This window comes from Podarcis erhardii (assembly GCF_964252035.2).
Source record: "Podarcis erhardii genome assembly, chromosome: 11".
Lineage (NCBI taxonomy): Eukaryota > Metazoa > Chordata > Lepidosauria > Squamata > Lacertidae > Podarcis > Podarcis erhardii.
The window spans coordinates 55,615,602-55,631,901 of record NC_138501.1 but is presented as its reverse complement, the minus strand read 5'-3'; the positions used below and the strand labels follow the sequence as shown (position 1 = coordinate 55,631,901).

The 16,300-nt window shown below is 51.8% G+C and overlaps 1 protein-coding gene across 13 annotated transcripts in view; it reads right to left on the bottom strand.

Moving 5' to 3' along the window:
• The window catches only part of UNC13B (unc-13 homolog B), a 160,079-nt gene that overhangs the window by 34,902 nt on the left and 108,877 nt on the right, over positions 1–16,300 (bottom strand). For 12 of the 13 annotated variants that reach the window (XM_081881292.1, XM_081881299.1, XM_081881301.1 and 9 more), the window contains 9 exons: positions 13,237–13,406; positions 11,307–11,422; positions 9,126–9,289; positions 7,277–7,427; positions 5,569–5,637; positions 3,649–3,738; positions 2,304–2,438; positions 1,589–1,722; positions 1,001–1,086 (listed from right to left, as the gene is read on the bottom strand). In XM_081881292.1, coding sequence (XP_081737418.1) covers positions 1,001–1,086; positions 1,589–1,722; positions 2,304–2,438; positions 3,649–3,738; positions 5,569–5,637; positions 7,277–7,427; positions 9,126–9,289; positions 11,307–11,422; positions 13,237–13,406 — 1,115 coding nt within the window. Of the gene's footprint in view, positions 1–1,000; positions 1,087–1,588; positions 1,723–2,303; positions 2,439–3,648; positions 3,739–5,568; positions 5,638–7,276; positions 7,428–9,125; positions 9,290–11,306; positions 11,423–13,236; positions 13,407–16,300 lie in introns of those variants that run through there. The other variant, XM_081881302.1, reaches the window with a different exon arrangement.

Sequence of the window (16,300 nt, the reverse complement as noted above, 5' to 3'; positions counted from 1 at the left end):
CCACCACAAGCACGGCTTCAATTTAAAAAAGCATACATTAAAAAAAGCATGCCATATATATAAAAGTGTAGAGCAAACCTTTCAGTGAGAAGGGGCAAAGAAAAAGTGGACATCAGCAACAGGTCTGGGGCAGAGGTGGGGGCAAGCAGCCCTCTCCCCTGCCCCACATCCCAGGATGCCAGAGAGTAGGAGAAGCAGAGACCCAAGACAAAGGTCCTCGGAAACATCCCATGAACTGTGGGTCACCCTCTTTGCCCTGCTCCACTCAGGTACTAGCCCACAGCGCGAATCAAGGGAGCAGGGACTTCCTCTCCTCCAGCTGCACGAATTCAGGGGCTAAGGGCAGAGAGATGCCGCCCTCTGTCCAGGGGGAGAGAGAATGGGAAGGTGATTGTGCCCAGAGAGGACAGAGCCAGCGGCTGCTCTTAGGGCTTGGCAGCTTCTCGCCTGGTGCAGGAGGAAGGCCAGTCCTCAGTCTCCTGATGGGGCAAAGGATGCCAAGCTCCATTCCAAGAAGCGACAGCGGTGCTGAGCTGGCAGAGCAGCTCTGGCAAGGCTTCCTCAGATGGCCTGAGAAACTCCCCCGGGAGCTTTTGGCAGCTCCTCACAGAACACGGCACAGAGCTCGGGGATTCCGGCTGCAGCATCGTGGAGAAGTAATTTGATTAGAGAACAGCCAGCCTTTGCAAGGCTTTGACCCAAGCGGAACGTGACTGGCCAGTTGCCGAGCAAGAAGCTGGAAGGCACAACCCATGGGAGCCTCATTGGAGCAGGGCAGGGAAAGCTCCCATGTCATTTATGGCTGGTTGGGAGCCTCGACAGGAGCCTCCTGGAAATCAAAAGGCACTAAAAGCAGCTGCTCCAGCCCACTGCTGACCCCTGGCAAATGTGCTCATCAGCAGGGACCAAGGACTTCCTTCAAAACACCTGGGCCAAAGGCCAGGAACCACTTTTGTAAAACCCTCTGCAGCAGTAAGGAATGCCAAGACCAGCCACCTACCTTCCATGGCGTATTTCATATCCTGAGCAAAGAGGTTCCACATGACTTCAGCACTGATCTTCCCAACAGCCAGCTCCTGAGGAAACCTAAAGGGAAGGGAAGATCCCTGACGGTGGATCGCTCTCAGAAGACACTGCCAAGAGGGATTCTGCAGGATCCTGCAACCTTTGGCCAATGAGGTCCATCTCCCGAATTACCACAAATTCCTGGGTTGAGTGAGAGGCCCCTGGGCTACATCCTGCCCTTCTTGCTCCCTTGACAACCTTGTTGCGTTATTCACTTGCCCTACGCATGCAGCCCCTCCCCCAGCCCTGCTTAGACCTAACATCCACACACAGCTCTTGAGGGGAGTGGGGTGGAGGAGAGAAAGGCACCTGGAAGGCCAGCCCAAAGAGGAGCTGCTCTCACCCCACTCGTCAGGAGAGTATCTGAGCTCTAACGCTGCAGGGGTGTGAGTGGGAACACCATCGAAACAGTGTCACCCCAAAGAGACAGAAAGGTCAGAAAGGCAGAAAAGACAGGCAGGCAAAGTGAATCCGGCCAGCTCGCGGAGTCTGCTTCCGGCAGCAAAGCAAGAGGGGCTCTTACTGGTTCAGGACGGGGGCATAGGAGTTCTTGTCCTCTTCGACAATGGAGACAATGAGGGTGATGAGCTTGGGCCAGAAGTCCAGGTTCTTGATGCTGGGACCTTGCTCCTCGGGAGGCATGTCCTGAGCTTTGTTCTAGAGGAAAAGCAAAAGGCACCAGATGGGCAACTGGGCCAGGGCCTGCGCCTTCTGCCAGGGCACACGAGGGAAGCCAGGCACCCATAGCCAAAATAATTGTGGGAGCCTGGGCCCACAGGGCTCCCTGGAGATGGTGCCGCTGCTCTCCAAATTTTTCATTTTCAGAATTCTGCGAGTGAGATCTGGGCTTCCTTCTCCCTCCCACCCTCTGGGTCGTGTTTCTTAAGCTTCATCCAGTCTGCTTTTCGGGCTGCATTTCTAGGCACAGGCCGGGGCTATAAAGCTCTTTCTCCAAGTGTGTGCCCCCCCCCCAGCACCTTCTAGGGGAAAACCCGCGTTTCACTGCTAAATCAGAGCAACGATAACTGGTTTTTCTGTGGGTTGCCATTTGCTCCGATTCAGTGGTAGAAGACGGGCAAAAGCGCTGGCAGGGGATGCTCTGGCGCTGAGCTTTAAAGCGTGGACTGAGCCTGGAACGTGGGCCTAAGGGCAGAGACACTCTGACCCCTTACTAAGCCACTCTGGGAGGGCTTTCCAGATGAAGTGGAATACAAATGCTATTGTCACCCTCGACTCACAGGGTCTGTCTGGTATTCGCGGCTGTACAAATCCTGGCAGTTGTTGAAGATGTACTCGTACGTCGAGTTGAGGCAGGCTTTGACACAATCCTTCACCACCTGACTGGCGCGAGGAGGGCTCTGCAATTCCTGGACCTGGAAAGGAAGGCAGGAGAGGGTGGGAGGCAGAGAGAAGCCGCAAGTGCCACAAGAAACGCCTCTGAGGCTGACAAGTCAGATCGCCGAGGCTTTGTTGCCTACAAAGGGTGTTAGAAACCTGCTGCTCTGGAGAATGCACGGGACCCCCGTGACTTTAAAAACCAGAGTTTTTGGAAGAGGGAAAACCTTAGATGCGGCTTCTCAGAACATTTGCAAACAAAGGAAAACACCATTGCAGAACATTTATTCTGAATTTCTGCAGCAGTCAAAACAAACTCAGACACCTGGCCTGAAAAAGAACTTGACAGCACAGGTATTGATGTTCCAGGAGCAGAATAAGCCTGTTTGTTCAGATAAAATAAACAGGTGTGCCTGCCACTTCCTGCACCAGCACTCACATCGAAGCGGTAATAGCTTTATGGGTGTCAGAAATCATCACTTGGCTTCCCCGTTAGCTGGAAAAGCACAAAGGCAGATTTCATTACCAATCAGCAGCCTTCACTGTGAATAATGGGCTTCTTGTTCCTGTAAAATGAATTGTTTTGTTCCAGTACTTAACTTTGTTTCCAGGGATATTTACAAATAAGCAGCATTTAATTAATTGGCAAATGAATAAGGCTGTCAGATAAGCACACGGGAAAGTTCATAGCCACATCAGTGAGCGAGATGTGATAACAACTCAGTTGGGACCTGCAGCAGAATCTTCACTTGCTGGAAGGATGGAGGAGAGATCTTGCATTCGGAGGCAAAGGCTGACCTCTCCTTGGACTAGGAGGCTGAAGGCTTCTCCACACTTCACATTTCTCTGCTCTTTCCAGGCACAGTCTGCATTTTAAAGCTCCATGTCCGAGCAGCACCCTTTTTTGCTCCGGAGCTTTGCCCATGAAAAACCTACTCTTTGAAGCTCAATTGGAGCAAATGGCAATCCGCAGAAAACCCGAACTGCTGTTTGCTCCAACTGAGCATTAAAGACTGAGTTTTTGCAGGGAAAGCTTCAGGGGGAAAAAACCTCATGCCTGGAGCTTTTAAGCACAGAGCTGTGCCTGGACAGAGCAGGGCAAAAGTGTGGACAAGTCCATAGACTGGATAGTCTGAGAGTGCTTTTCTCAAGCTCCTCCCCAGAGAAAGAGAGGAGGAGGAGGAGGTCTCTGCCAGAGAGTGAGGGCTTGGCTTTGCCAGGAACAGCCACCGGGAGGAAGACCCCTACCTTCATTCTGAAAAAGGTGATGCTGGTCAGCAGGTCCACAGTAGATTTCAAGTCCTGCAGGCGGTCTCGGCTGCTGGCCGGAAAGTTGTTCTGTTGGCAGAAAAACCAATCCCCTTCTAAAAAAGGCAAAAAGGTGAGCATGGCTCAAACACCCAGCTCAGTGGCCCAAACAGGCAGCAGCACGGGAAGCTCTTCCAAAGGTGGAGAACCTGTGACCCTCCAGGTGTTTTTGGGACTTCCCATCACTGCTGACTACTGGTTTTGGTGGCTGGTGCTGATGGAGCTTCACATCGCTTAGAAGACCACATCCCTGCATGAGTCTAACCCGACAGGAAAAACTGCTTATAGCTAAACGACTGGGATGAGGGGCGGAAGGGAGGGAGGGGCACAAGGAAGGGAGACTTCCCCCTCAGTGCAGGATTTCCCTGGTCACAACAATGATACCAATTCACCCAACGGCCACACGCTTGGTTCACTCTGTGTTAAGGCATCCTCAGGCCGATAAACGTCAAGGAAACAGATCGGATGCTTCCTTTTAAAAGTTGGCGGTGAGCAAGAGCCAAGGCAACAAGAAAGAAACCTCTCTGGATGCTTCTGGCCCTGCTGGCTTCTGAGCCGGAGCTGCCTTCCCTCCTTGTTGACGTTTCCAGGGCAGAAGACACTTTTAATTAATGTGGAAGGGCTTCGCTCCCCAAGACAGAACGTCAGCTGCACTTTGGGGACAATCAATTAGGAGCCCATTTATGCAACAGAGTCTTATCATTACAAATTAGATCTAATTACATTTCACTGCAGCTCACACTAGGCTACTATTTTTGGCAGCAGAATGAACAGGCATCTCATCCAAGGATTAGCTATTCCCACCACCATAACGAGCGGTATTATTCTACAATGTATAATTACACCATTCCCAAATGCCATTTCCTCGCGCTGTTTCTAGCCAATGGTGGTGCACATTCTTTTTTGTTTATTGCTATGCAGAACCCCAAACTGCAAAACTGAAACTGAAACTCTCAACATCGTCACCACGTGCCGAACTGGCTGTATACCAGGGCAGAGCAGCTCTCTCTACTTGAGCGCAAGGAGGAGAGACTCCCTGCCATGCTCTGCATTGCTATAGCAATAATAATGGGAATAGAGGCTATCCAAAACATGATAAAGACCCAATCTAGGTATCACAGTCCTCCTAAGGTCACCTTTTAAGGGGGTAAAGAGAAAATAATTGGCAAAGAGGCTTGCTTTAGTTGATGCCATTCAGCTGAGCCCAGTGGAAACATCCGTCAAGGGATCCTAACTAAGAGCCATCCAAACTGAATCCTGAGTGTTACAGGCTGGGCTTTCCTGGCAGGGGTGCAGTGATGCTGGATTTGTCTGGGCAGACGCATTGACCATGGTTCATAGTGCAGAAGCTGCAGGCAAGAGCGCGGCTCCCCTCCCCATCCCAGGTCTTTTGGAGAGGGCATTATCAAGCCGGCGGGAGCTGAAAAGCCTGTTCCCAATCTTTGCTAATTTAGATGGGAGCACGACAACTCTGCAAAAGGTCACTATTACACTCCATTTTTAAATTCTGAAGTGTCCTCCTCCCACAGGAGGATTTCTGAGTTGGAAAGCGGAAGGACAACTCCCCACCCACCCAGCCTTTGTCTGCTCAGACATTTCTTACCCTAGGTTTATTTTTAAAAAAGCAGAAAGGACTAGCAGGACTCCACTCAGTGGGAGCCAGGAAGCCCCCTGCCTCAGCCAAAAACCCGAGACAAGCCTCTCTCACCCTCCCAGGCCAACATGGGGATAATCAGGCTGGCCTACTTTACAGCACAGCAGTGAGGATTACGGACATAATGAATGTGAGGCACTTGAAGGCTCAGGAGGGGGGTTCACGAGTGCCAAGAACTATTCACAATCTCTCTGTGTGGCTCTTACCCGGTACATGGACAGGTCAATGCGGAGGGAATTGTGCAGCTGGTCCAGAAGTTTAACAAATCGCTCTTTCTGTGTGCGGGAGGAAAAGAGGATGTGTTAGAGGGGTGGCCAAAAACTGGTCCTAACCTATTTCCAGGCCTAAAGGGGAGCTCCCCTTCTGGGGTACATTCCTCTCTCCCCCCCCCAAAAGGGCCACTCAGTCTGTTGGGACACACAAACAGAGTGAAAAGGTTTGCATCCATTGAAGCAGTGGGTGCAGAATTGTTTTCTGTCCGAGGGCTGCAACCTCCCAGGGTCGCCATGGCAGGGGCCAAAGTGAGCACACCACATCCGGACAGCAGGCTGCAAAAGGCTAAGGTGCTTTTCCTGCACACACTTTGCTCCACCTTCCATTCAGGCAAGCGAGAGGCACCGTCACTTCAAGGGCATATTCCAGCCGGGCAAAGGCACCCGAGAAGCACGTGAAGCAGGGGCCTTGAAGGGGCGTGGCCTAGGGGGAGAGGGGCGTGGCCCGCACAGATTCCAGAGTGTGAAAGAGATGCCCAAAGGGCCACATTGGGCCCCCAGGCCTGAGGAGTAACGTGGTGGCAGAGGAATCTGCCCTGAGGAGGGCGGCTCTGTCAGGAAATAAATAGGATCCCTTAGGAATCACCCCTCTGTGGGGAAAAAGAATCCCATGAAGATTTAGAGCACCCCCACTTACTTTACAGTAAGGGAAAACATCCAATCAGTGTTATTTTGGAACTCTTGAGGCCTTGGAGATTTGAAAGGATTAAAAGGCATTTTCACTGCCCACGTTTAAGGACTGGGACATCACTACTTGGTTTCGTTCTCTGCTTTAAAACCACAGAGCGGCAACACAATTTCAAGATTGTTACATTATCAGGCATGCAACATCAAAAATTCAAAGAACTGCATGCAAACACCGATTGATTCATTTCAGGCAGAGCAGGCCCCTGGCATTGTTATCAGAATTCTAAGGTCTCAAATATAGAATAAATATTCATAAATGCACACATATCTAAATATATAAGCCATGTGTCTGAAATAGTACAGGAGAGCAATCCTGAAGCCATTTTGACTCTTCCAATGACCTCAAATATTCCTCTGCAGTAAGGGAGTCAAATGGGGAAAGCCTTCCCATTGTCTTTTCGCCTACAAATCCTAAAGTATTAACCTTCACAAAAGAATGGCGAGACGGCCCAGGTAATGCAACCAGCGGCCATTATCAGGCATCCTGGCAGACAGGATTTCTGCTGTAAACTGCCTCCTTCTGTGATGTATGTATGGTGATTTGGTGGTGGTCTTTGGCTAAGGCGGTTGGGCAATGTCAAAAGTCTTTAAAGGTTCCTGCACACTTTTGTTCAGGGTCTCTCCCTCCTTGGAAGGAGCGGAGAGAACTCTGTTGCAATAGAAAAATAAAGATCTGCCTTGCTTTCCACTGGATCCTGCCTCCATACATTCTTCTCTGACTGATCATGGACTTAGGGGACTCAGTCCCAAGGGGAGTTGGGCAGCAAAAGCCAAACCCCAATTTCTACATCAGCATCACTCGGGCAAGTGTCTTTGTGAGTGTAAAGGAACTTGGCTTGGCAGGAAGAAGAGGCAGCATTTCTTCCAACCTACAGAATGATGTTCCTTGTCCCCTTGAACCTGGACCCACAAGCAAGCAAGCGGGGGGCAGGGGGGAGACAGCAGGGGCACTTACCCCAAAGTTTGAAGCCGAGAAGCGGTCGGAGGCAGACACGTTGGTGGAGGCTGTTGTGTGAGCATAGTAAGCATTGATGTTGGCCAGCAAGGTGCTCATCACCGCTGGCACCCCCGGGCACATGTACTTGGAGGAGAGACATGCAAAATGCCTGGGGGAACAGAAGCCATGGGGGGCCATCAGGCAGAAGCTGCAGGGATGCTCAGAGCCATCTCAAGGAAGGACATGCGTAAAGTGCCTTTTATCTTCAAAAAAGACTCCCCCTTCTCCTACCAAGCATCAAGCCAACCTCTGTTGTGCCAGAAATCACAGGGTGACTGGGATGCTGGGGGTGGGAAGCGGAAGCTCATCCACTCCAACACACACACCCCTCCCTGCAAAAGCCAGGCCACAGGGTGCAAGTCAGGAGCAAAAATCCCCTCCTCCCCGCCCAATGCTTCCCCCAGAGCAAATGGCTCCAAGTGACTCAAGAGACTGGATGAGGCGCCACGCTATGGGAGAAGTGGAGAGGGGCCTCAGGATCTAGCAGAGAGGCTCAGGTGTGTGTGTGTGGGGGGGGGGGAAATCCCACTCATAACCCATAAAAGGCACTGAAGATGAGCAAGACCCACCCCATGATCCATCCCAAACAGAATGACACAGCAAAGAGCTTCACACCATACAGAATCCCGGCTGCAAGTGGGCTGGTGCCAGGTGGTCCAGATGCTGCCAGGAAAGGTTCAGAGTCCTCTCTGCCTGACCCCCAGCATCAACGAGGCCACAAGAGGGAGCACAGCTAACTAGCCTGCTGGTTTTACAGACCGCCTTAAAAGATGCACCAGAATTAGGAAGCAGCTGGGAATAAACTTATCCAGTGCCCAGGAACCTAAGCCTCCCTGCCTCTGCCCAGCGCTCTGAGCGCAAGAACAGCCCCAACGCCAAGACATCCTTCGCTGCCTCTCCTGGGAGGCAAAAGCAGCAGCAGCAGGAGGAGGAGGAGGAGGAGGGGGGCTCTCCCCACCTGAGACTCCCAGGAGCTGGGATGCAGAGCAGAGCCTCCTGTTGCTCCGACTCCCGCTCAGGAATCTGGAGCAAGAGCCGCTCTGCTCAGCTCCGCCCTTCCCCTCCAGCAACTTTCCAGCAAGACTCGCTCAGCCTCTCTCTTTCTCGCCAACTCTATTAATTAGAGAGTGCTTCTCTCCTGTCGTGTCTCGTGACATAATCCCCTTTCAAGCACTGTTTTCCCTTATTTATAGCAGTTTTTCTTTGATTGTTTACTTTAATCATCCCACAAGCCCTAGTGCTGGGGGAATGAGTTTTAAGTTTTCCTGCGGGAGGGTTTCTTTTCTGCACTTTAATGAGAGCAATTAAATGAGAAAATGCAAATGAGGCCACTTCCTTCCTGAGGACGGCAGGATGAGCCCAGAGGAACCTACAAGCTCCCTGAGCCTCCCTGGGGGACCTGGATCCAGTTTCCCCAACGGGAGCACCAGACGCAGCCTGCTGGAGCCCCAGCCCCCTCCAGCCCCACCCGGCCCTGTCTCTGGCATCCCAGAATAAGGGAGCAGCATTAAGACACATGGCAGCAGAAGATGATACCCTGCAGTTGGCAAAACTGGCATTTTAAATGGAAGTCTGATGGCCGACAAAGGCCAGGATTATATTCTGCAGAAGAGTGTGCGGTAGCCAGGTTTTTAAAGGACAATGGTTCTCAAAAGTCCCACCATCACAACTTCCTGAGCTGCTCTCAGACTCGACTTTCTCGCATCAACCCCAAGCCCGCCCCTTCCTAACCAGGAAACCTTTCCGCAATGGACCTTTCAGTGGCACCCGGGATGAAAGGGATGCTCAGCATCGGGCAGGAACTCACGTCATGGCCTGGTAGATGGACTCGATCCCGTAGCGCATGGCAAATTCGTCCACAATCTCCTGGCCTGTCTCGTCAAAGTAAACCTTCCAGGCGTCATCCCCTTTGGCATCAGGAATCTTAACCACCCCGTTTCCTTGCACATCTGTCAGGTGGTGGAAGAGGTTCTGGAACAGAAAAGGAGCAGACCAGCACATCAACACTGGGGCTGCTGCTGCTGCTGCTGCCACAGACACGGACACAGACACAGACACAGCACTGCTTCAGGTGTGGACCCAACAGAAGGTCGGAGTGGTACAGAGCACCCTCACAGTCAGGTTCCCTTTATCATTGACATACATGGCGTACTCTTAAAGAACTCAGAAAGGGAAGAGCAGCTGCCCAGTGGCCGGAGTCCACATAGCCTGGGGAAACTTGTGGGGTTTTGTCCCCCACCCTCGCCTTCCCCCTGGCCTGAAGGCTGCTCTCTCCTCCAGCATTGCATCCTGACAACCTCTGCTGCCCACCCAAATCTTTTCTGGTTAATCAACCCCTTCTGCGGAAAGCTAAAGCTCAGGGTGAGGGCTATTGCCAAGAACTTGTGCGAAGAGTTCAAATCCTCCCTGCGTGACCTCGACACCCTTTCTACTTCACAGGGGTGTTGTGAAGATAAAATGGGCAGGGGATCGAATCAGGGCATGTCACCCATGAGCTCTGTGCAAAGGTGAGATAGAAGTGACTATAGAGATGCTGCCCTCGATGCCTGAGTGGTGTCATGCAGGGTCCAAAATGCTCCTCTTCTGTGTCTGAGCTACCAAGATCAGTGTGCTGCTTCTCTCAAACTATCCCTCTGCGTGGAGCAGGCTCTTCTTCTGTTCTCCACAAGCGATCAGAAAACCGCGATGGGGACAGAACCAGGTCACAGACTGGGCAGCTCTGCTGGGCAGGCAAGACCAGAGAAGGTTGTGAGGCCGGCCTGGAGCAAAGCGCTTCCTTAAACAGGCCAGGCAGCCCCAGAGGATGAGTCAGCTGGCGGCGAGGGCCGGATGGCGAACCAGTTTGCCTGTTTCAACTCAGGTGGAGTTTGAATCACACTTCCCAGAGCAAAATGGGACTCCCTAAAGTGACCGCAATTAACCCCCCTTTTGGAGGGGCTATGAAAGCATCAGGTGGCCGGGCAGAGAAAGAAGGCGAGGAAATGGCTTAAGCAGTTCACATACTGGTGTCCTGCTAGACATTCATTACTGGCCAGCTTTCTGTTCTTGGCTGCTGTCATGCAAATGAATTTCCTAACGACATCCCCACTGGCTCAATTTCAGGCACAAATCATCTTTGAGCTTTCCGTCTTGTCAGGCTGCTCAGGGACAGCTCTTGTCCGCTCTGGGGCTCAGTAATGAACAGTCACACCACTGCAAAAGGCCCTTCAGCCAATGCAGCCTGAAAAGGACAATGTTGGGAAGATGGAGTCCATCTTCCTTTCCATTTGGTTCCTTGTTGAAACTTTGAGGACATGACCGTCTAATCATCACAGAACCAGGATTCTTCCAGGATTTTAATCGGAGCCCAGAGGCTGCAGTGCAGGAGATGCCAGCAGTCCATGAACTTGCTCATTCCTGAGCAGCAACTAAAAGTCAGCACAACGTCCTTGGAGCTAATAAATAAGCAAAGGAAACAGATGTGCCTGTCCTTCCCTAGGCAGGGGGCCACCCTGCACAAATCAAAGCAGGCTGTGCCCACAAGAGCAGAGGACTGTTTTGGGCAGCAGCCTGCAAATCTTTTCTGGAGAAGCTAACAAGGTGCCTGAAGCCAAATCAGGACCTGGCATTCAGAGGCATCCCTGCCACCAACAGGGAGGCAGAGCAAAGCCAAGGAGTCTCGTAGCCATCAATAGCCCTCTCCTCCTCCTCCACGAATCTGCTTCATCCTTCTTTAAAGCAGTCCAAGCTCGTGGCCGTCATGGCGTCTTGCAGGAGCGCAATCCATAGCTTAAGCATGTGTAAAGAAGGACATGCTTCTGTCTGCCTAGAATCTCCCCCCATTCTGCCAGCTTCCCCTGGAGTCCAAGAGACGCAAGCAAGTGAGAGGGGTTTCCAGAGTCAGACGAACCGCCTTTGGGGATGCTGAATTCGCTGTACCCCAACCTTCTTTTTGCGAGAAGAGAAAAGAGGCTGCCGCCTTGGGCCTCCACCGTGCTGCGGAGCTTACCTCATGAAGGCAGGTGTACTGGACATGGTAAGGGGCCACCTTTTCTTCACCTTTAATCTCCACGTTGATCTGCAGGCGGATGGCACCGGACACGGCAGACTTGTCTGTTCTTTTTTCTAAAAGGAAAAACGAGCCATTTTCAAGAGGGAAACCCTGAGCCTCGTCCACAAAAGCACAGCAAGGTTGGCTGGAGGAAGAAAGGGGAGCGGCAGCCGGAGCCAACCCTGCGAGGGTTAACGTAAAACACACAGCTAAACACATTATTAAGAGAAACTAAATAATAATTTAAAGATGGAGCAATGTGGAAAATTCAGGGTGGAAATTTTAAATAAAAAGAAACCACAAAAGTGGGGGAGGGAAGCCGAATATATGTGTGCAGCGGACACTCGGGTTGCGAATGTGATCCATGCGGCATGCACATTCACAACCCACAGCGTTCGCAACCTGCATCTGCGCACATGTGGCTTGCACTTCTGAGCATGCGCAAAGTGTGATATAGCGCTTCTACGCATGCGCGACCGCTGAAACCCGGAAGAAACCCGTTCCAGTACTTCCAGGTTTCAGTGGTCCATAACCCGAAAAAACGCAACCTGAAGTGTCTGTAACCCGAGGTATCATGTTTGCAACCTGAGCATCCACTGTATGTGATTTGTGTCTTTGTAATTTGTATGTCTGTAAGTCTTTGAAAAAAACAAAAAATTGATTTTTTTTTCTTTAAAAAAACAGAGTTAACCCTGCGCTCTGTACCCCAAGGCTAGGACTGCACCCCTTCTCCCATTTTAGGGCCTCTTAAAAGATCAGCGTTGGGGCTCTGCAGACAGAGAGCCGTGCCAACAAGACAGCCCTGCTCCTGCCTACCTGGCTCACAAACAAACTTTGCAGCCCATTCTCCATTCTCTGCAGCCCTGTGTCCCCTCAGTCACCGCAATGTCAATGGCAGGATCCTGCCCTTGGCTATAAAATCCTGGAGTTGGAGGCCTTGGGCTTCAAGAAACTGAAACAGCCCTTTCCTCCCAGAGGAAGGAGACAAGGGAAGAGGCAGGAGAAGACTTCCATGTCTTCAGAACCCTGGGATGGCTCAGCCAAAAGTCAACTCAAGGATGCCTTTTGGGGGCACCTGCCTTGGAGGTGCCCATCAGGAAGATGGAGAACAGGACTTCACAGGCTGTGAGAGGAGGTAGGGTTCCCGCCAAGTGCCCCTCTCTGAAATGTCCCCGTCCCCCCACCTTCCTTCCCCAGGAGAGCCCAGGCAAGAAAGCAGGAGACGTCTCAGCAGAGCAGGGGGGCAGCGGAGGACTCTTGCAGGCAACCAAGCCCCCCCCCCCAAACCCAGGCACCATCTGCCTGGAGCTCCCACCAAGCCAGACTCTTCCCCAAATATTGCTGCCTCGTGGGGGGTGTTAAAGAGAGGTGTCTGCGGACAGCTTTGCTTCTGCCCACAACACTCTTCTGGGGGAGTCTTCACGACAGCTGTTCTCTTGCTTGCTTGCGCAGCGAGAGGCAGCGGATCTGGGTTCCGAGCCCAGTCAGAGGTTGCAGACGCTCCTGGCACTGCAACCGAGTCAGAGCTCAGAAGGCAGCCCTGCAGGGAAAGGCTCAGGGAAGCCACTTCTGTGGCCTCTCTGCCAGACTCTGAGAGGGCTTCCAGGTGGAAAGATTTTGCAGCTTGTATTTTTGAGGCCCAGAAACTAAATTATTGGCTGAGCACAGACTGAAGTAGGTCTCTCTCTGTGTTTCTCTCACACAATTTCCCTTTATTTTTGAAGGTAGTCTGTCCACATGTCTACAAAACTGTATTTCCAACTGAAGTGAAGCAGCGTAGGCCCAGGAACATTGAACCTGCCTACAAAGCAGATGTTCTACCCCTGAGCTATGCCCCTTTTCCCATTCAGCATCTGCCTAAATGCCAGCAAGCAAAGAGGTTTCTTACCCAGGTTGTACCAGACGTCCATCTCCCCGCTGAGGGTTCGCACCTCAATAATGGTCTGCCCCAGAAAGTCATCAGACTCCCGTTTCAGCCTCTGTTTGACCCGGGACTTGATGTCGTCGTCTTCGTCCCAGACCCGCACTTTGATCCGATCGGAGGAATTATGGCACTCACTGAAAGCAAGCCAGGAAGAGGAGATCATAGGCGTGAGGAGGCTCCACAAGGCTGCCTGGGAGGGCAGGGAGAACGGCCCCCTTCCTCCCTGTGCAGTGCGGGACAGCAGGGGACGGAGTCAAGATAACAACAACAACAACAACAACAATTTATTATGTATACCCCACCCATCTGACTGGGTTTCCCCAGCCACTCTGGGCGGCTTCCAACAGAATATTAAAATACAATAACCTATTAAACATTAAAAGCTTCCCTAAACAGGGCTGCCTTCAGATGTCTTCTAAAAGTCTGATAGTTGTTTTTCTCTTTGGCATCTGGTGGGAGGGCGTTCCACTGGGAGGGCACCACCATCGAGAAGGCCCTCTGCCTGGTTCCCCGTAACATCACTTCTCGCAATGAGGGAACCGCCAGAAGGCCCTCAGAGCTGGACCTCAGTGTCCGGGTAAAACGATGGGGGTGGAGATGCTCCTTCAGGTATACTGGGCCGAGGCTCCAAGAGCTCCAAACGAGCAGCGCACCAGCCTAAGTCTCAAGATGTTCAAGGAGGGAGCGCACTGTCGTGTAGCTCAGTCTCCTGCCTTAAAAAGTATCTCCCTCACTCCTCCACTGCCCCAAATACCCTCTGCTGTATAAGGCTCAGCTTTCCTAAAGAAATGCACCATTTGCTGAGGAAAGGAGGAAGGATTGAGGGATTCCAGGCCAAAGGAAAAAGATGCAAAGCCACCACTTTGCATCCTTCCTCACAACCAGCTGAAATCTTGCACATATAAGCTGAGCCCGCCAGATGACGTTTCCCCCACCCAGAAGGGCCTGGAGATCTCTGCCAGCTATGAGGTTGGGAGACCTGAGACTTCTCAGAGGGAGACAACTGGCAGAGGGAGCTGGGCTCTGCCCGGCAACCATCTCTTTCCCAGGCAGCCCAATATGATGTTTCCTCAAGATGTGAAGACAGGCTGCCGTTTGCTTTTCACATCAGTTTAAAGCCATTGAGTCTCCAGTCGATACAAAAACACCCCTGCGTGCGATCTTGGCACGGAGCGTGGACAATCCCCAGGAGAAGCTGAGCTCATTCCCAGGGGAAAAAGCTGCAACCCTCTTCCTTGGTCCTGGATCCCCACAGGAATGCTCTTTCGGAACCTGTCCGCACGGCTGCTTATTGCGACACAGGTAAAAATCACGTGACATGAACATTTGCCACTCCTGCGGCTGTTTCCTGGGGTGCTACACTGAGCCAGCATCTCATAGCTTGCTCTTGAATCCTTATGGAAAACCTGCTTTCCAGAGGCACGCAGCCTTTTCAGAAGTCATTCTGGAAGCAATCTCTGGCGTGCAAATGCGATACTGAAGCCAACCTGAAGGTACAAGGCACAGAGGATACATGCGTTTGGACTAAAGTCATTTTTGGGTCCACCTCTCTCCCCGCAGCCCCAAAACAGATGTGTGTGTGTGTAGCAAGACGGGTTGGCTCCTGTGGCAAATGTCTTAGCTCACAAAGGGCAAGCGACAGAAAGGACGGAATGAAAGGCAGAGGCCCAGGTGGACCCATGATGGGAACAATTATTCATCCTAACCAGCCCTGGCAACTACCCAGCCTGGGGAGGAAAACGCACGACCTGCCTCATCGCAGAGCCTGTACTCAAGGCTTGGGATTTAGCCTTTTTAAGAATGCACCATCTGTTGCCAAGCAACCCGAAGAAAATGAAGAAGAAAGTGAAAAAATGGGTCATGGGCGAACTGCGAAGCTTCTGTCAATCCGGACAGTGGCATTTCCCTCGCTCTCCCTCAAGCCTTTGTGGGGCTTCCAGTTGCCACTGACCTGTAACTCGGGATCCATTAATTGACACCTTTTAAACTCCTGGCAATTTGTATGGCTAAAAGTGAATTAAATGAGAGACGTTCCCAGGGAGGCTGCCTTCCATCTGAAACCTTTCTGCCGTCAGCTCCCACTGGGAAGAAGAGCTCCATTCAGACTCACGGAAAGCGTCTCTCTGAGTGGGATCCTCTCGCTCCCCGGGGGTGGCACTGCTCTGCCCTCTCTGCCAAGAGGATGGGCCAGGGGGTGCCACCTCTCTTTTCGGGCTTAGAATCATAGAATTGCAAAGTCGGGAGGGACCCCAAGAGTCATCTAGCCCAACCCCTGCGGTGCAGGAATCTCAACTACTCTGGAAATGCTGCATCAAGCAGGCTTCTCAAGAGTCAAACACACCAGTAGTTGGGGTGTGTGTGTGTGTGTGTGTGTGTGTGTGGAGAGAGAGAGCCTGAGACGCATATAATAAGCCCAAACACTGTGTTTCACAGAACCTCCAGTTTCTCCTTTTAGAAATCCCCATCAAACTTGGACTCCCTTCTCTCTGAGCATTTCTGAGCATGGGAATCTCACCCAGCAGCTCCTTAAGCCTTTTAAAATTGGCCTTCTCAGAGCCAAAATGCATGCTGGACCTCACCTTCTTGGCAGAGTTTGCATTCCAACAGATATCGGGGAAGCTGAAGTTTCCCATGACTACGATATCTTTCTTTTCTGAATGGTTGGTAATCTGCATCACCCAAGTCTTCAGTCTGGCTTGGAGGTCTATAGCAGACACCCCCAGGAAGGTGCTTCTGTCTCCTACAGTTTTCACCCCTATACTCTCAATCTGTTTTCTATGCTCCAGTCATGTATTTCTTCACAAGTCTACACATCCTTCACACAAAACCCGACTCCTCCTCTCTCAGAACTACACTGTGCTTTTTTAAGAGGATGACACTGCAAGTGGTCACATGTGGGCGGTCTCTCTCTGCCCAAGTCATGCCAATGTTCCAGAAGCTGCCAGGCATGGTATTCTTCCAGCCACATGGCAATGTAGCTGGGTGCTTTCTGGGGAGGGGGAGGGGAGTTAGCGGGGTACTTTTGTGA